Raw genomic sequence first — 20,073 nt, 5'->3', positions numbered from 1 at the left:
AGGCAGGCAGTGCTGGCTTCTCCTGGCTGCCTGGCTGCGTTTCAGCCCCATGGCTGGACTGGCCAGGGGTGGAGACCCCCCATCTGCATTGGGGTGCTAGGCAGAGCGGGGGGCTGAGCTGGCAGCTCCATTTCTGATCATCATGGGGCAATACCCCCTGCTCAGGGCTAGCTTTACCCAAAGGCATGGGCATGGGTGGGCACTGCTGGGGCTGATTCATGGCAGGGAGGGGCAGTGCTCTGGCATCGCGTCTCAAGTGAGCAATGAAGCATCCCAGACAAAACACGTGCCCCGATGTGGCCCAAAATAGCGCTCGGTCTGGTCCAAGGCCCGGGCCTGGCATGTGGCATCCCGGGGGGCTAGCCTGAGAGCTGCCATTGTATGGTGCTGGACGGGCAGCCCATACCCCATCCGAATTGCTGGCAGCCCCTGCCCTGGGCTGTTCCCATCCGGGGGCCCGGCCGTGACTCACGCTTGCTATAAACACGTCTCCCAAAGGATAATGAATCCCGGCCGTTGCCACCTTCGGGGAAAGCTCTGGATTTTCTTCACAGCGCTCCCCCCTGTGCCGCTCCCCCTCCCCTCCTGGCAGCCCGGCTCCCGCATCAGGATCATTTCCTGACGCCGAGTGGAGCCAGGGCTCTGAGGCCCTTTTTCCAGCCGGTGGTGGTTTGCTGCGTAGGCTGAGTTTCCCCATTAACCCTTCCTGGGGGACAGAGGCTTCTGTGCTGCTGGGTGGCCCCATAACATCCCACCACCCTCCCTGTGGATGCCCCACTGACCAAGCCACAGGGCACCCCCTTTTTGCTCTCACCCCAACCTCCTCCCACTGACCATGGAGGGTACCTCAAACAACAACAGCTTTATTGCAATTACACAAACAAGCCACGAAATACATTGCAAAGCAGCAGGGGAGTGAGGGGTGATGAAGAAGCGCAGAGAGGGGCCATGGAGAAATGCTTGCTTGGAGAAGCAGGTACTTCTGCACGCCGGCCGCAAGCTGGTGTCCTGCGAGCCGCTGCTCAAGCCCCCCGGTCCCGCTGCTGCCCCGTACCACAGCTGAGGGAGCAGGGTCTGTGCAGCCATGGGCAGGGGGCTTCGGGCAGCCGGCCCGAAGGGTGCCACGGAGGAGAGGGAAAAGCTCACGGGAAGCTGGCAGAGTCTTCGGTGGGGGGCTCGAGCGTCAGCCACTGGCACCCCATCTGCTGCAGCGCTTCGGTCAGGCAGCGAAGGTGTTCCTCCCGTGGGGATCAGGGTCTGGAGAGCTAAGGGGTCAATCAAGAGAGATGTTCAGGGCTCAGCCAAGGCTCCAACATCGCTGCCTCCCACTCCCAGTCCCAGCCATGCCTTGGGCTACGTGGACACATGGCCCCACAGAACGCCCTGAGCAAGTCTCCAGCATGATGCTGAAACCACCCGCACCCCAAAGCCCGAGCCTGGGTGAGCCATGCCCAGGCCTTGAGCTCTGCTACTCCGACACAAACCTCCCTTTGCCACTGGGGTGGTCACCCGGTGTGCTGCGGGTTTGCCTTGTGGGCTCTCACTGGGTGCCGAGAGCGGCTTTTTGGGAGCTCCAGAGGAGCCATCCGAATGTACTGAGGGCACAGGCTTTGTGCAAGGAAACATGCCTTGACCCCACGCTGCATCCTGTGGGCTGTCCCTGGGCTGAGCATCGCCCCTGCCTGCCTCTCTCTGTCCCGCAAACGTGGCTGCGAGGATGGTGACCGAGCAGAGCCGGTGCTGCTGGCCCCCATCAGCCCAGGCAGCGAGGTCTGGGGGTGTCAGGCAAGGGCGAGTGCACTGAGGGGCTGGGGGTGCTGGGCAGAAGCCAGCAGCCGGGAGAGGAGCACTGGCAAACGGCGCACACCCCTGCCCCACCGCTGCCTGTGAACAGCAGAAAGCCCGTGGGTAGATTTTGTCCTTGGTGTTGCGCCAAGGGCAAAAAAAGTGCACCCTGTCCACGTTCTGGCCAACAAGGAGCCATGGTCACACAGCCCCAGACTGCCCCGGCACAGCGGGAATGAGCATCACAGGCTGAACCCTGCATCCCAGGTACACATGCACACGTGCAAACGCTTTTTTCAGTCCTAAAAATACCCTCTGAGCGCTGCTGCATTTAAAGATGTGCTCCACCATCCCGTGCATCTTGAAATCCTTGCATTTCAACGCCTGAAACGTTTGGGGAGGAAATCTACTCGAGGCAAGAATAGAAATATTAGTATGCGGCTGAAGATTTGTTTGAAACACAGAGATGGTGGTTTCTCTGGGGTGCTGGGTTTGCATCTTCAGGTGGCTTTTTGCAGGCAGTGAGCAGCAGGGCACCGTTCCCCTGCAGCGCTGCCGTAAGAGGTTTGGGAGCACGGCTGCGTGCCGAGCAGCACGCAGCCGCGTCCCTTGGGAGAACCACAGCGCTGGCTGCAGCAGCGGCCTCCGGTTACGTCATTGCAGAGTCTGGGTGGGAGCTCTTCCCCGAAGGACCTCACCAAAAAAAAAAAAACCCCACCACCACTAAATGAGAGCTTTTGGGTGAGCACGTCATGGAGCTGCCTTGCCCTCCTTCACACTGGGAAATCCCGCTGGATTTCCGTTGAGGTTCGACCCCAAGCCATGCACGCAACCCTGAATTCAGGAGTAACACCGCTCCGTCCCTCCACCCCGCTCTCCCCGAGCTCTCCGTGCCCGGCCGTGCTGCCAGCTGGCTGGTGGCCTGCCGCCGCCGTGCCACCGCGCCCACGCTTCCCCGGAGCGTCCCGTGCCTCGGAGTCTCATCTGAAGCATCAAAACCCAGAGAGGCTCCACAGCCAAGACCTGCTTGTCCCCTTTTCGGTCCAGATGCAAATGCTCTTAGGCACAGGCTTTCCTCCAGGAATAAATAATGCCACCGAGACGTTGCCCGCAGGGAACCAGAGTACAGCGCTCCGGGAGTGCTTCAAATGCCCAAGTCCTCATGCACATCCCAGCTTTCCCTTTCGAGATCAAAGCAGTTCCTTCTAGAAACAGCAGGCGTGTTTTAAATCAGCAACAGGCCGCCGTTCAGGCTCGGAAACAAGGCCTCCTTCCGCCACTCCATTTTTATCTCGCTCATCTCCTAGCTGGTTTCGCTCCCCACGCGCGGAGCCGGCGCGAGCACTGTTTCTGGGAAGAAACATCCCCGTGGTTAAACTGCCTAAGCACGGGTGTGGGAACCCAGAGCCAGCCTGGTTTTGCGCTTGGCTAGGTTTAGCCTGCGGGATGCTTTCTGAGCGATCTGGTGTCTCTTGTTCCTCTTTGCAGGACAACTGTGCCGAGGCGGAGCGGGGGGGGGGGGGGGGGGGGGGGTGTTGCACATCTGGAGTCGAAGGAGTTGCACATCTGGTACATTCAGTACTTCCTAAAAGTCCCTGCCACGTTACCCTTTGGATGGAGGCCTGGGGCTCGATGCATAGCACAGCGGATTAAGATCCGCAGCTGCATTTTTTCTTGAAGGGAAAGCCAAAATAACCCTCTCAGCAGAGCCCCAGCTCCTCGTGATATCCAACATGGGAGCAGGGGAACTGCACCAAGACCCTGACCTTTCTGCAAGTCATTCCGCCCCGAGCTCTGCGCTCACGCCAGCTGCAGAGGCTCCTGCCGCTCGCCGCCTGCACACGCCGACCTCCCCGGGCACAGCGAGGGCTGGAGACCCCCAGGACCACGCTGGCAAAACCTTCCCCTTGTGTTGCGAAACGCCATGCCAGTGAGACCAAATAGGCTCAAGCCGGCGTAAGGTGGGGACTTGTGCCACCAACCTTGTCCCTTGGTGCAGCTGGTACAACTGGGGAGCACAGGGACGCCCATGGCTGAGGGAGCTGCCAGCCACGCGTGCTTGCCCAGACGGGCTAGGACGGACGTCTGCATGAAGGTCCCGGCACTGGTGGGGCCCTTCTCGCAGTGGGGCAGAGCGCCAGCTGCCTGCTAGATGGACATCACCACTGGTTGCTGCTGAGGGGGACACGAACACCCACTCCCTTCTCACGTCCAGCAGCGTGGCATGTCTTCTGCAAGCGGCTGGAGCTTGGGGAGCACCCAGCATCCCCGTGCCCTGGCTGGAGCAGGATGCATGCAAAAAGCTGGTCAAGGGGGACACCTAGTGACCAGCCTGGGGGGGTCGGGGGGGGGACACAGGACGGGGGTACCGCCCCGGGGCTGGGGGCTGCAGCCAGGCAGGGTTAGGGGAGATGGGTTGCTGGGCTCTCATCTTCTGAAAACAGCGCGAGAAAGGTGTCAGAAAGGGTTTGCGCCGAGCCCACACCATCCTTCCACCGCTGTGGCCAAGGAGAAAATCAGATGAAGGATTCATCGCTCCCACAGCACAGCGCGATCCCCCAGAAATCCTACCTCTGCCAGCACTGGAGGGGTGAAATTAGCCTTGCTAATGGACCATAAGCTTGAAATTAGCATAATTAGAAATGACTAGCATGAATACATAAAAAAAACCTGAAATACAACAAAAGGAGAGTATTCAATTCAATTCAAGAGTCTCCCTGGTGGAAGTCACTTTCCCTTAGGGGAAACAGCCTATTTTTTTCAACTCCATCATGTACTAGATTTGCAAACACAGTCTACAAAAAACCTGAACATAACAATACTCCAAACACCGAATTTTGGGAGCATGACCTGGGAAGGATATGAGGGGGAGGGGAGACCTCTAGCTGAAGCCCAAGGGACCAAGTGTAGACCTCAGCTGGTTCCTCTCTGATGGAGAGCCACTGCACTCCGGGGACAGGGGTGGCATCGGATCAATACTTGCCTGCCAAAGTCACAATTCCCCACAAAATAACGCATTCCCAAAGAGTCTGACTGAGTAATACTGAGTCAGTTACTTCCAGAAATGTTGAATCATTCTGGATAAAATGCATGGCTTTGAGAGAGAAATATTGAACAGTACTGAATATTCACTCCAATATTAGAGACGTGCGTATATTTTTCCCAGTGGCATGGCTGTGAATGCATTACTGGAGCATTTTAAGTTCATATAAAATGCAAACCCAAGACATGTCACAAGTAAAAGCAAAACACTGAGGCTCTGTCCAAACAGAACAGCAAATCTCCTTTTCAGCGATACCAAAGAAATCCAAGCCGTGTTTGATACTTTCCTTGTGATTTTGTTGTTATCACTGTTGTCATCAACATATTACCAGAAGATGCCGCAATTTTTTAAACCCCTCTTTTTCCAGGCCTCACTCCAGCCTAGATGATGATGGATAAGCTGCTAGATTCCCACATAATACTGGAGTTTAGTTTCTTTTTTTTTTTTAATTTGCAAAATAACCTGGGAAACGTGACCCCGAAGAGAAGTCGCAAAGTCAAAGGTAATGTCAGAAGGAGGGATGCCTCGGTCACGCCAGTGCAGCCGCATCCTTCGCTGCAGGATCCCACCCGATCCTTTCCGCAGGCTCCCCTCTCTCCAGCCCTATAGCGAGGGGCTCAGCACCTTCCCGCTCCCTCTAAAACCTAAATGCACAGAGGAGAGAGACAGCAGGCCAGGTTGTACCCCTCTGCCGAGGAGAGGATATAGGAGATGAATAAGAATTTAATTTTAGGGGCCCAGCATATCATATTCTGTATGCCCAGTTTGAGAAACCCCCGGATTCATTTGTAGGAGGGCTGGTGTTTCCCAGCTGGAGTTGCTCAAGTGGCTTTTTCTATTATAAATGGTCTCCAGACAGCTAAAACAAAAAAGCATCCCGTACCAGAGCAAAAAGCAGAACTGTGATAGGTTTGGTACATCGAGGCTCCTTTGCCTGCTCAAGTCCCACGGAAATACCTCGAGAAATAATGAGCGAGCCAGCAGACATCACTCACGCAACGCGCGCTGAAATGCCACGGGGAGCAAGCGAAACCCAGCCCCACGCTCTGACCTCCAGGACGGCACGTTTCCGCAACAACCCTTAAAAACCACGTCCCGAGCAGCGTTGCTTGTTATCTAGGTGCTGGAAGATTCGTGAGACTGTCCCGCTGCTCCCCGCGGAGCCAAGGCTGCGAGGACACGGTGCTCCTACAAGGTGGCTGCTACCCCGGGACCGTCCCTTGCCCCCCACGGCCCTGTGCATCACTCCCCAGAGCACTCCCGCCAGCCCAGGTCCTGCTGCGGCGTGTGGCTTGACACGACAGCTCCGACATCCGCCACGATACAACGCTCGTATCTGACCTCCCCTCCCTCACCACCAACTCCTGTGGTGGCTTTACCAGCAGGCACCGTCTTGCTGGGTGATGGACATACCACAGCAGGCTGGGATGGGGATGGTACCCGGAGGGGGATGTTATCTGCAGGTTCACTGGCATGGGGTTGGGTGTAGATGCACTGCTGCAGTCTCCTCCTCCTCCTCTCTAGTAGCCTCTGAGCTCGGCTGCATCTGGCAGACCCAATCTGGCATTTGCTATTTTGGGCAGCGCTGTCTCAGCGGAGGTGGGGAATAGCGCAGGGAGCACCGCACACACAGAGCAGAGAAATCCAGGGCAGCCGCGCTCTGCAGAAACCACAGGTCCCCTGCAAAGCCATTTCCACCTTCATGGCAATTAGCACGCTATTAAGGTCCCCTGCCTTCCTCAGGGCACAAGCGCCCGGCAGATGTACGACCCCCACAAACGCGTTGGCTTGCGATGGATTTGTCAGTCTTGGTCGACATGATGCTGCTGCTGATTCCTGACCATGCCATACATGCCAGAGCTTTGAAGCGCTCCTGCACGCGAAGAAAGCAGTGCGAGAAGAGGCAGCCTGCTCCTGACCCACATCTTGGTTGCTTTCCATGCACCTCCACCTCCTGCAAGATCTGCTCAGGCTCTGGCTTGTCCTACAGACCCAGGGGAGATCTGAGCCACGGTGGGATGGGCTGGCTCCCTCCATGCACCATCCCTCTCTGAGGGGAACATCAGCCCAGGCCACTGTCTGCCACCGCTTTCCTTGAAGGGTGGTGTCAGTGGGATGTGGAGCTCTTGCTGGCTGGCACGTGCCCTGGCTCACCAGCCAGGCTGCCGGGGCGGCTCTGGCACGCTGGTGGGTGGTTATTTGCACGCTGGGTCTCACACACAGATATTCTGTTCTCCCAACAGCAAAAATACTTGGGCTAGACCAAAGTGAGGAATAGGAGGGGATGAGTAGTGCCGGTTGCCCACGGCTGACTTACCACCGCGGCAGGTGCCTCTGTGCTTGCTCTGGCCAATCAGCTACTTGGGAGAGGCAACATTTGGTGCCTGGGCTCCCCTCCCTCCTCCAGCATCAGCACAAATAAGAGGTGGGGCTGCTGCTGGGGGTGGTTATCAGCTCCACCTGAGCCTCCATAGCACTGCCAGAAGCACCTGCGCTCCCCTGGATGGGGAATAAGGGGATGCTCTTGAGCACATTAGCTACTGCACCACTTCAAAAGCACAGCTGAATCCAAACTGCCCCGGAGAGCAGAGAAAGGGGACTGGGAACAGGCAGCAAAGCATCTTATGAAGAAGCTGGAATCACCTTTAAAGGCAGAGGTTTGAAATGCTCCAGAGAGCTGAGCACGCATGGGCTTTACAACATCTACGCAGAGCAAATAGTTGATGCTCCGCAGCAGGGGCTGGCAGCCACCTTCACCTTCCCGGAGCTTTGCCAGTAGCGGGCTCCTGGGCTGGGGGAGTGGACCTCTGTGGGGAGGTGAAGATGCTGCCCGATACACGCAGAGAACAGGCACATGCTGTCCTGCTCAAGCCAACTCCCATCCTTCGCCCTCTCTGAGCCACGCTATCATCCCTGCCAGCCACCGAGCAGCCGCGCTAGCCCCCGAGCTGGGGCTGGAGTCCGTAACCCCCTGCCCATCCCTGGCTCCACCGATGCGGTGGCATGACGCCACGTCCCTGTCGCAGCCCCGTGTGAGTGCTGTGCAGTCAGCACTGGTGACAGGAGGAGAAGTGGTCCAGCATCCCAGCAGGAGAAGCGAGGGGAGCTGCCAGCGGTGCCTGCCGACACGAGGGGAGGAAGAGAGGGAAAGTCCGTGAAGTCCTGGGGCTCACCTGGAAAAATAATGTATTTCTCATGCGGTACGGTGCAAAAATGCATTCTGTAGCTGCTTTAGCTGCCTGGGGACATGGTGAGTCATGATCCCCTCATTTGCAATACGGGAAAAACGTGTACCATACGTTTTGTACAGCAGGAAATTAAAAGATGGAAAATATATTTGTTTCCCTGTTTGAGAGGTAGAAGAGAGAAGTAAAGCCTGGAAGCAGAAGGCAGGGCTGGACACTGAGGGTCTTGCGGAAGGGTGTGGGGCACAGACATGGCAGATCCACCCAGACAAGGGGGCAGGAAGAGATGTTTGCTGTCATACTGTAACTTGTAAACCAATCTTAGGGAAAACCAAAGCATTATGCAAGCCAAGTACCCTCCCTTTCCAATTAAGAAAGCCTGTCATCACTCAGGAAGTGTATCGCTCCTGAGGACTGTCTCTAAATAAAATAAAATATGGTGATGATAATATTGATGATAATAATAATAACGATAATAATAATAATAATAATAATGTTTTGTATACAACGACCACCTTCCCTCCAAGCAGCTAAAAAGGTGCGGAAGGATGCAGAGGGAAGGCTGGGGCTGGAGACGACAGGGCGACCCAGGAGAAGAATAGTCGGAGCCCATCGGTAGCAGAGCTGCACAGACATTTATTGAACACGAACAACGACAAACACAGCTGGCTCACAGAGCTTCCTGAGCTATCGTCCAAAGGTTTTGCTCGTGGGGGTTGTCAAAAGAGTGCTTTCAAAGGCCCCTGGGGGTGTGAATCCCATACGGCTGAATTCTTCCCACTTTCAGTTGCTCGTTAGTTAAAAAAGAGGACTGTTTGTGTGTGTGTGTGTGTGTGTGTGTGTGTGTGTGAGAGATTCCCTTCATTTGGCATGAAAAATGGCTTGTCTGGACCCTGCCATGTTGCAAAGGGAGCAGTCTGCGGGTGAACCCCTGCATGCACGTTGGCTTGGCTCCCGCTCGTTCTGCTTCCCAGACAACACGGGGTGAAAAACACGCCTTGCCCCGAGGGCAGGGATTCGAGATTGCGAAGGTGAGCCAGGGCAAGCAAAGCGAACAAAGAGGGAGCGTCAAAGGAAGGAGGGTGAGAAAAGTACTCTGAAGCACGCACAGCTCTGGGTGGCATCACACGTCCATAGGCTACAGCAAGTACCGCCAAGGTCAACTCAAACGTGTAAGGAGCTACGCTAGACTGACAGTAGAGACCCCAGCATATTCTGAGGTCTCGCCAGCGGAAAAAAACCAACCCCCCCTCCCCGCCCCCCCAAAAAGCAGATGAAGTAATAACACCGTACGCTGAAAACAAGGACCATAACCAAAGAGTTCGAGAGCAGCCTCAGGAGCACAGTAGGGAGCTCATAAAGAAACTTTCCGATGTGTGCATATGCATGTGTATTTATATATATATATATATATTTGTTAGTAAAGAAAAGAGTATCTGTGGAGGCAAAGGGAAGACGGTAAATGTACAGGCAGTACAGGCTGGGTGGAGTGCCGGTGGCTGGAGAGGGTCGGGTGGTGCGGAGTGGAGGATGGTGGGTGGAAATTAGAGTGCGCCCATTCCAGTGACCTCAGACGTCAGCCTAGAATAGACAGGGGCAGAGAGAGGGACGGGGAGGAGACAAAAACAAGCACTTAATAACCAGAGCAGAAAAGAAAACGGAGACCCTGCGGGGCAGCACTCCTCCTCTTACCTACGCCCCGCTCAGACTGGGGGCAGAGCACCCCTGGGTGGCATGGGGCTTGGGGGGGTCTTTCTGGAGGGCATGGGGGGCCGGAGCGTAAAGCCAGCTCAACGGCCAGCTGCCTTCCCCCCCTCGCTGCTGCCAGGCACTGTGCCATGGCAGAGGTGTCATCCACCGCCGGTGCTGGCAGGAGACGTCCCAGCACACGGCATCACTTCTACCAACATCTCCACCACGGAGGACGGGCCGCTGTCCCAGCTCCCCCCGGCTTCTTCATTTTGCTCTGGTTTTCGAAACTACGGGAGAGGCTGAGCTGTGCCCCGTCCTGGCCCCCGCCAGGTCATCGCTGCCTCCGCCGCAGCACAGGCTGCAGCTCAGCCAGCCCTTCCCAGTCACGAAGAGCTGCTCGTTTGTCTTTTCTTTCTCTCTCTTGTCTCAAGAGGTGGGGAGGATTCGCAAGGAGCTGTGGGGAAAGCTGCTGGGCCCTGCCTGTCCCTCTCCTGAGCGGCTGGAGAGGTGCCATGGGTGTGGGTAGAGGGGCAGCGGGGCAGGACGGGATGGTGGAGGTCTGTTGCAGGTCAGGGCTGAGGTGGGTTGGGTGCAAGGAGGAGAAAGCACATACAGACCTCACCGGTGCTCCCAGCCCGCACCCAAACGAACGTCGGAGTCACAGCCAGCAGTCCCCTGTCCTCGGGACGCTGCTGGCAGCCTCCTGCAGCCACGCGTGTCCTGGGCTGGCAGCAGGCTACGTGGCACCAACCCTGCCCGCGGAGAGGGCACGGGCAGGCGGACGGCCTCGGCTTGCACGGCTGTGCCAGGCGGGCGCGAAGTCAAAGACAAGCCCTGTCCCCCCTTAAGCTCCCCGTCCACGAGTCCATAGGCGCAGGCAAACGGGTCTGTGTGTCCCGGACACACCTCGCCGCCAGCACGGAGCCGGTCCCCAGCCCCTCCCCAGCCATGCCTCCCCTGTGTGCTCCCCTCACAGTCCCTTGCCGGACCCCCGGCCCCCCGCGGCACCGGCAGCATCGCCCCCCGGCCGGAGGCAGCGCCGGGAGCGCTCGGCCCCTGCGCAGTCCTGCTGCGCCAAGGTTTTTTGCCATGAAAAGGAAGCACTCAGGCCGTTCCCATGTCTTGCATTTATTGGACCGATTATTTTCACCGGGTGGAGGAAAGCCTTGGGGAGGCCTGGAAGCACGCGGAAGAGGCTCTGAGGCGGCAGTAAGCGATGCTGGGATCCCAGCGCGTGATGCCACCCCGCCACCGGCTCGGCTCCGTCCCCGTCCCCTGCCCCGTTCGCAGGGAAAGACGGTAGCGATTTTGCCCACCCACAGGCAAAAATCCTCGAGCGAGGGTGGCGGGTGGGCAAGGCGACCGGCGCAAACCCGCGGCCGCTCCGCCAGCGGCGAAGCAGCTCCCAGTCCCCAGCCAAAGCGCCAGATGGGGGTGGAGGTCCCGCTGGTGACATCTGGTCCCCACTCAGAGGTCTCAGCAAGCCACCATCTGTCCCAGCCAGCCTCGGGAAGCCCCTCCTGGCCCGCGGTGCCGGGAGCGAGTGCTGCTCCCGCTACGCCGGCAAGACGGGTTCGGTCGCGGTGGGAGGCGGCGGAGGTCGGCGGGGGGGGTCTCACCTGGCGTTGATGAGGTACTGAGCGAGGCTGATGTTTGCAGGGGTTCCTGTGATGGTAATTTGGCGCTCCGATGACCCTTCCGTGGCGTTGGCGATTTTGATCTGCGCTCCCGACATCTGCCGAATTTCATTGATTTTGGTCCCTTGGCGTCCGATTATGCAGCCTATTAGCTAGAAAATAAGCACGGAGGCAACGTCTGAGAAGCGGCAGCTCTGGCAGCCACCAGCGGGACGCGAGCACAACTGCACGGCGCCGGCCAGAAGCCTTCCTCCCTCTGCCCTGGGGCATGAGTGACCTTAATGCTCATGAAAACAGGAGAAGAAGAGCCCAGGGGTGAGCCCATGAGCACAGTTCTCCCGGGACATGTCCAGCAACCTGCCCTGCCCTGCTCCTTGCAGGGAAAATGTCAATTATCTGCACACAATCCCCGGCATCTCAGAGGGCTTCAGGAAGGGTGAGGCACTATATGGGGCTCGTTTCGGTAATAACGATTTTCATGGTCTAATAACGGGTCCATGTTTTGCAAGGGTCGAAGGATGGGAATAAGTCATGTTTCAGGCTGTGCTCCACAACTATTCCCTTGCCAGTCAGAGAACCTGATGGCGGTTATATGGAATGCGTTACCAGAAGAAAACAAGCCCGCCGCCTTCCCCGGGGACAGCCCAACCCCAAGCAGCCCCTCATCTCACCCCATCCCACCCTTCTTCCACCCTGCTGGGACACCCTCGCTGCAGCCAGTGCCTGCTGCCTCCGTTAGCCCCTTCAGCTCTTTCGGTGCAATGCACTAGTGTGCACGCTGTTGACAGGAGAGCACCACGTGGCTGTGTTACCAGCAGAAGAGGAAAATTCTACTTAAAAACGGGTCTTTCAACCTCTTGGGAAAAAATTAGAGCCAGCTGGAGGCTTGAATTTCCTCAATGATTCCTCAATGGCTCAAATTTCCTCAGTGGTCTTCATCTTTGCTCTCGCCCATTTGTGCATTAAACTATGGTTCCACAAGTCAGCAATGCATACCAAGATGTCCAACTTTTCCAAGATAGGCACGAGCTGTTTCTGCACACCCTGCTTAGCCACCAGCATTGGAGCTCCTTTCCAAGGTTGCACCTGGGAATTTTATATGTGGCATGTTCCTCTCGGCAGCTGCTGGATTTGTGTTGCCATCTGTAGGAGCAGAGACAACCACTCCTCCAAATGTTCACTGGTCCTGCTGCAGATCACAGGGCTACCTTAGTGGTTTGTCGCATACAGACCTGAATATGCACCCCAATGCAGCATGGGAAGGGTATCCACTATCTCGGGGGCTGCAGTGTGATGTTCAGCCCAACAACCGCCCATCCTGGTCTTCACGGTGCAGAAATAACTCAGGGATGCTTCAGCAAATGAATATCCCTTGCAGCTGGGAACCTGCTGGGGAGACCTGAGGAGCCAAACCTGTTTGGGGAGATGTTCAGCAATGTCCAAGCATCTCTGCACAGCATTCAAGTTTCTCCCGACAGTCAGAGGAGTGACAAGATGGATTTCATCATCAGCTTTCCTTCAACTCTCCTTTCTCTGCAGCGCAACCACAAGCTGATCTACACCACTAAAACATGCCTGTAGACCCTTTGCTTTAAGAAACCCCAACCTGTCCTCTTCTTCCCAGGAAGGCGGCAGTGGGAATCTAAGAGCCTTCAAAGCAACAGGAGACAGAGCTAAGGAGGCACTGTTCAGCGAGCAGAAAGGTGCAGCTGATGACATTTAACACTGTGCAGGTCAGATGAGAGACAGGCTTTTAGTGTGAATGCTCTGAGTGCTCCCAGGTCCCACGGTAGATTCCTCAGCACATTAAAGGGGAGGAAAGGCCCCTTTGCAAAGGGTTGCTTGATATTCCTGAGGATGACCTCATGGCTGCCAGAGCCACGGTCCCCTGCGCTTGACAGATGTGGCTGTTGCAACCTCGAAGCGCCTGCAGAGCTCCCTGCAGCCTCCCAGAGGGGGCTGCTCGCTGGGTGAACAGAAGCAGACCCGGGATCAGCCCTGTCGCCATCTCCCATGGGCTCCTCCACAGAGCCCTCCTGCGGTGGTTGGCCCGGGGTGAAGCATCTCTGAGGGTTTCAGCTGGCAGATGCTCAGAAGCGGTTTCACTGCCACGTCTCTCAGGTGGAAGGAGGCCTCACAAGTGTCCCGGAGGAGACGAGGTGCCCGGCAGCTGCAGCCAGGCTCGCTGCCCTTCCCTTGCGCTGCAGTGCATTGGTGAACAGCAGGAAAAAGTGGCAATGGCTGCCAGACCCGAGCCAGAAACTCCTGATGAAGATGGGCTGAAGATGCTTGTAGGTGATGGAGATGAGGACAGAGACTGGAAGCCATCCCCCAGCTTGCCCTGATCCTGATTTGAGCACCCATTGGTTATCAACCCATGGAAACCGGTGTCCAGGAGAAAGAGAAGACCAGAAATCCAAAAGAAAATGAGACCCTTGGATCAAGGTGCCAGCTGTGCTGGGCTCTCCATCCCACCTCCTCCCACCTGAGCATCCCCAAGCACCCTCCTCCCACCGCTCAGTGCCCAGCGTGACTCCAGCCTCCTCCCAGCGAATATCCCAGTCCAACATCCACTTTACCACAATGCCTCCATCTATAAGACCCAAAAGCTGACTGCCACCGGTACCAAGATGAGACGCACCATCCTTCAAAACCTTGTGTGACACTTTGTGGCATTAGATATGCTATTTACTTACCTCCTTTCCAACCCCCCTGGTATTTACACTTGAGCCAGTGCTAGATTAAGCACTTAAGGTTTAATCAGGGCTGGTTTGGGATTTCTCTCCCCTTCCCAGTGCTGTCAACTGGGCATATTTCATGAGCACTGAGTTCACTTGGAAAGGGAAAAGGAGCATTAAGAAGGGTTGTACCTAGGAAAGCTACCAATGGGGTAAAGTACCAGGGGTGATTAATGCTGCAGGCTGATCCCCAACAGACTGCGCGTGGCATGGGCGAACCTGGTGAAGGGGCATCTCTAAACGTATTTAACAAAGTCATATGCCTGCAGCTTATATATATATTTACACACACATATATATATACGTGTACACACACACATGCCGAGGAAGCATTTGAATTTACTTACATCATTGGGAATGGTGAGTTCATGAGTACTGGCCGGGGGACTGGCATCCAAACCTGGGCATATGCAAGGGGAAAATGGTTACAGCTTGCAGAGGTAGCGCGGTGGAGCTCCGCTGCTTTCCCGCAACAGTCAACACTGCCAAGGCTGCGTCCTGCTCCGGGGCCGGGAGGGGAAGAGGATCACACACTCTGGTACAAGGAGGAGGAAGACAGTTGCTACCTGACTCTGCTGGTGCTGGTGCCACCTTCCCCTGCATCCCTCGAGCTGGCCTCGTGAGTGCCTCGCTTCCCACCCTCCATCCTCCCGCTGGGAATGGCTTCGGAGGAGGGTGTGTCACGGTGCGAGGTTGCAGCATCGCCAGGGAGAGGTGGGAAAAGCATCTTCCCACCAAGCCCTCCTCCACACAGCAGCAGACAGCCCACTGGCTGGCAAACCCAGCCCTGGAGGCAAGAGGGCTGCCCACGCACCCTCCAGCCCTCTCTGGACACAGCAGCACGGACCCCTCCGCTACGACAACACCTTGGCACCCCAAAACCGGTTTCCCCAGGGGATCCGGTGGTGCTAGGACCAGGCAGCCTGCAAAGTACTTTGCAATTTAAAGCCCCACAGACTTGCACGCTGAATTTAAGCCAGACTACCAAGACGCGCACGCTAGCTGGACCCAGGACTGACGGTCCCTCTGACTCCCAAGGGAAAGCCAGGCAAGCAGTGTGGAGGTTTGGAGCCTGCTTCCTGGCGAAACTACACGGCAAGGAGCGAAGGCAGCAACGTGCAGCCTCTCCCTTCCAGGGTGGGAAAGGCTGGAGCCAGCAGGTTATCCTCTGTGTGCAGCTCCGGAGGCACGAGGACACCCCACTGTAACGCTCCCAGGCCAGCTCAAAGCCTGCCTCTCCTGCGGGTTTCTGTATTAAATCACCTCACTGCTGAAGCAGGGATGCCCTATGTCAAATCTGCAAAAAAAACCCCTTATTTGTATGATATAAACTATTGATGAAGGCTTCTAAGAGCAGCATGTGTGAGAGGACGAGACGGCAAGGTCTGTGTCCAAGGAAAGAGGGGAGTAAGGAGGTGCAGAGCAAAGAAGCAGGAGGAGACTGGAAGCGCTGGGCTGCTACAAACCAGGAGAGCAGCAGCATCGAATTCCTCACGCCACACGGCGATACGCCGCTGCCTTAACTGTGCCGAGCAGCTACTGCAAGCAACGGCCAAGCTTTGCTGGTCTGCGTCTCCACCGAGGCCCTCTGCACCGCGGAAGAGGAGCTCCCGTCCAGTTTCGCCGGCAACGGCTGCGCACGTTCTAAAATCCAGCGGGTCTGAACTGACGTCTGCCTAGGTACCACCACTGTCAAAGGAAAATTTCTAAAACACTGAAAGGAAGTGTTGCGTTGCGATCCCGTTTCAGCACCACCTCTAACAAGGACAATATCAGGCATCTTCGGTGCGCTCGTGCATGATCCCTGCGCTTTCCTGAATGCGGCCTCCCGGCTGCACCTCCCTCGCAGAGACGCAACGCCTGGGCACGCCACAGAGGCACCCGCTTGCAGGAGGTCTCCTTGCCACGTTTTTCACTCGGGAGCGCTCAGAGGAGGGGAAACGCAAGGGATGGGGATCTTCCACTCAGCAGCCCTACGCTCTCCTTCACCCCTGCCAGGTGTACCGATGCCAAAGCCAGCACAAAACTGCTCCTGCCCAGGTTTCACACAGCGGGCAATGCTTAACGCTGACTTTATCGCAAGCTGCATTGGAAGAGACATCTCACCAGCCCTGGACCATCTTTCAGGCCGAGCCTCCTTATGGCCTGGGGCAAGGTGGACTGCACCTAACGCAAAGACATGTTCCCTCAGGGTGCAGGTGTCCCCGTCTCTTGGCCATGCGTTACAAGGCTCAGCTCCGTAGCAGCCTGGGTATGGCAGAAAATGTGTTCCGAAGGGAGCAGAGCACTGGGGCTGGGCTCAGAGCAGTGCTGAGGCACACAGGGGTCTTTGGAAATGCAAGCTAGGCTCCTCAGACTCATAGACAGGGTCCCTCAGCCCTCACTCAGATGCCACCGGTGCTGCTGAAAGCCCTCGGGGCACGCAGCACTATGGTACTGCACCACCCCTGCATCACAGTGGCCATCGAGGAACGGCCACATCCTTCTCCATTACCTGGAGATCGTTCATTTTAGCATGCCAGTTCCTCCCTCTCCGGTGTGCACATGCAGTCCCCATGGCTGTCATCTGGTGGGGTCAAGGCGGGTGATTGCAAAGGGCAAAGCAGGGCACGCAGAAAACAAGGCTGCGCAGGTTGGTATCATGAAATCTATGTTTGCTGTGGTCTTGTGGGGTCTATTTACCTGGGCTACGTTTGCTTTCAGAGTTAGGTGACGTCCCCAGACTCTTCCGAGGCACGCATGCGATGTACCCCGGCTGGCTGCAGAGCACGCGTGTGCCCCGGGTCTGGCTCACATCACCTGTGAGCCGCCAGGTCTCAGGATAACTCCTCTAAGTAATGGTAGACAATGGATGAATGTGCAGGACATTTGACATCACAACTTCTCCAAGATTACGGCCATGCTTTGGTTCCTCAGGGTCCTGTCCCACTAAAACTGCAGCTCGCCCTGAATGGCTTAGAGATAGCTAACATCGCATACCATTTCTGTTCCCACAGCCATTTTTTCTACTGTTTCTGAGCTAAGTTTATCCAAAATTAAATGAAAGAATTAGGGTGATGACTCTGATGTCTTTCCATTACACAGATGGCAGTTACATGCAAATACCAAAAACCAGGCAATAAACTCCAGGCACTTTTCTCTTGACATGCTGTACAAAGGAGAATGGCAGGAGCAGCGCTGCCTGGTCTCTCCCTGCCCACCAAGAAAACCTGCCATCTTCTCCACAAATCTATCCACAGTCTATCTAGGAGCACAACAATGGCACAGTCCTATTTAAGAAATATATTTCAACAGAAGCCTGCTTATTTCCCTGTAGCTTTGTGTTTTACCTGATGATTGGCCCATCAGATTTTGAGCTTCTTCGGAGGAATGTAAGGGCAGCTTTTCTCCTGAAGAGCAAAGAAGAAACAGGTTTAATGCTTTTGCCTTCGAGGAGATAAGCAATGTCACTTCATCTAGGAAGCTCAAAATATGATGAACATATTGTCAGAAAAGGCATTTCCAACCGGCACTTTGACCACGGAGTAAACAAAGGTACTGTAAGTATCTCCATCCCCTGCGCTCTATCTGCCTCCCAGGCCACCACGAAAACGCCAGCCTTGGGGACAAGGCTGCCGAGCCACGCCACGTCTGGCTGTCCTCCCATCAACGCAGCTCCCTGCGGCCGCGGCTCCTTCCCATCGCTCTCCCCGGAGCAGGGGTGCCGTCCTGCCCGGCTCGGCACCGCTCCCCACAGACTCCAGGGCAGCATCCCTGGCTGGCGCCGAGCCGTTCCCCCCGGGAAAGCGGGGATGTCCCACCGGGGTCCGGATCAGCACACGGCGGGGGATGCTACCACCTCTGGGCAGGGAAGCATGGGACTGGCGCCCATCGCTTCTGCTGGGAAAGCCAGCAAAGCTGGGAGCACGGTAAGCGTGGCTTCGCAGGAGCAGCCCAGGCGCGCACGGTTAACGGCCGAGAGCTCGCCCGTGAGGACCGTAACCCCCAAACGTCCATCCTGTCTCCCTGTTAACCTTCCCCTGTGGACATTGCAACTTCAGCTTTACTTGCCTTGCTCATTTAAACAGCACAAGTTTAGAAAGAGAGAGAAACTCTACAGGTAAGAAGAGAAGGATATCTAGAAAGGGCGTGTGGGTACGTACCAGGGAAAGCGGGGGTGGTCTGTCCAAGGGGAGTAAAGGGGGTTTGCTGCATAGCCAACTGGTGGAGCTTGGTCAACTGCTGAGGGGTAGGAGGGACATTAGAGCTAAGAAGGTTATTGTCATAGAGTACAACAAGTCACACCGAAAATCAAGAACAAAATTATAACGGGGGGGGGAAAAAAAACAACAACAAAAAAAACCAAACCGGGAAGCCATGGTGAGACATGGCAAAAACATTACCAGAAGGACTTGGCCTGGGTAAAATGCAATAAAGCCCAAATCTTTTGCAGGAGTGCTTGGTCAGGGTCTGAAGTACGATACCAGCAAGAAGCCCATTCTTAGTTTCCGCCCCTCGTCAAGTGGTTCAGCATCTTCGCTGCGAGACAGCGGCCGCCTCGGTGCCTCCAGCCGCTGCCTTCCCCTGCCGGGCTTCGCAACCTGCGCCCAGAGGCTGCTGCTCGGTCCAGGGTAGCTTTAGAGCAGAGGAGCCATCTCGGAGGCACTGCCAGGCTGGTGGGCATCACGTGCCAGCAGCCAGAAGACCCTCTTTGTGCTGCTGGAGCTGCATCACGACCGCTCGTCCCCGCAGCAAACGCTTTCGTGCTGCGCCTGCGATGGGAAAGGCCTCTGGGAGACGGACAAACTGCGGCTCTTAACGTCAGCTCATTCTGAGCACAAGCCCCTTAGCAGTACGGGGAAATACGGGCTTCAGCCATGACCAGTAGGTATTTCAGATCCTTGTATCCCTTGTTGTGCTGGGCAGCTTTTCGTGCCCCGTCAGGAAGTGGTTGCGCAGAGGACTTTGTTTGGAATACATTTTGTGCTCTGTTTCACTGCTCCAAATTTAAAAAAACAAAACAAAAACCAAACCAAAAATAATAAAACAAAAGAAAACAAAACAAACTGGGCTGAAGTCTAGCGGAGAGCAGGAGTGAGGGTCTTTATCACCTCCTGCTTGGCGATTTCACAGGTGCTCAGAGGGTTGCCAGGATCGCATCACCCCCAAACACAAACCACGTATCGCACCCATCCCTTCCCCGGCAAGGGAGGGGCAGGTGTTACGATTTCCACATTTTGGGGGGAAACGACACTCAAAAACCTCCTTGCTCCTGCAGCGTGGCTGGGGAGGGAGCGAGAGGAGGTCTGGCTGGCAGCGGTGAGGGGGAAGCGCTGGAGAGAGCAGACCCGGGGGGGGCTGAGGACACGGGGGGAGAGACTGGAGGGAGGCAGCGGGGAGGGGAGATGCCTGCAAGTCCCCGGAGAGGTACCCGAGGGAGCCCAGCCCGGCTCGGGGCAGAGGTCTCGCCACCCCACGAGAAGAGGCACGCGCACATCTCTCCTTTTGCGGCACGGAAAATAAACCAAAGACATGCTACGGTGGGTTCCTGCCGAAACACGGTCAGGGACGTCAGCATCCACTGCTTTTTAATTTAAGAACTCTCCCGTCTTCTCTCAAATTAAACCCAGGCATGCCCTGTTTGCAGAGCTCCTCGTCAGAACCAGTCCCACTGGCAGGACTCCAGGCACAAGCTCCCGGGTCTTTGCCAGCGCTGCCAAGGAGCACCGGGGAGGCAGAGCCCCTCAGGCTCCCACTGCGACCTGGGGCAGGGGTCCTGCTTCGCCCAACAGGGGAAACACCAAAATCCTTTCTAACACTGATCTAGCATGATTTTTAAGAGTCAGTTTGGATAGTGGTATTTAGCAAACACCCACAACAACAGCAATGAAAAAAGCCTACAAGAGGAGAGGGTGGCTACGCCTTGGCGTTAAAGTGAAAGCTGATACGTGAATGCTTGCCTGCAAAAAGCTGAAAGCAAAATCCTGAGAGCAATTCTTCAAACTCTGGTCTTC

The 20,073-nt window shown here is 56.2% G+C and overlaps 1 protein-coding gene across 20 annotated transcripts in view; it reads right to left on the bottom strand.

Annotated features, from left to right (window-relative positions):
• Positions 1–847: 847 nt before the first annotated feature.
• Positions 848–20,073, bottom strand: part of PCBP3 (poly(rC) binding protein 3) — a 65,288-nt gene continuing 46,062 nt past the window's right edge. For 7 of the 20 annotated variants that reach the window (XM_075430142.1, XM_075430140.1, XM_075430139.1 and 4 more), the window contains 5 exons: positions 18,223–18,301; positions 17,410–17,469; positions 14,428–14,480; positions 11,325–11,494; positions 848–1,265 (listed from right to left, as the gene is read on the bottom strand). In XM_075430142.1, coding sequence (XP_075286257.1) covers positions 1,220–1,265; positions 11,325–11,494; positions 14,428–14,480; positions 17,410–17,469; positions 18,223–18,301 — 408 coding nt within the window. In that variant the 3' untranslated portion in view covers positions 848–1,219. Of the gene's footprint in view, positions 1,266–9,307; positions 9,595–11,324; positions 11,495–14,427; positions 14,481–17,409; positions 17,470–18,222; positions 18,302–20,073 lie in introns of those variants that run through there. The other 13 variants (XM_075430143.1, XM_075430149.1, XM_075430156.1 and 10 more) reach the window with 7 other exon arrangements.

The sequence above is a fragment of the Opisthocomus hoazin genome, chromosome 9, assembly GCF_030867145.1.
Source record: "Opisthocomus hoazin isolate bOpiHoa1 chromosome 9, bOpiHoa1.hap1, whole genome shotgun sequence".
Lineage (NCBI taxonomy): Eukaryota > Metazoa > Chordata > Aves > Opisthocomiformes > Opisthocomidae > Opisthocomus > Opisthocomus hoazin.
Note: the sequence above shows the minus strand (reverse complement) of the source record. Positions and strands in the feature narration are given on the sequence as shown.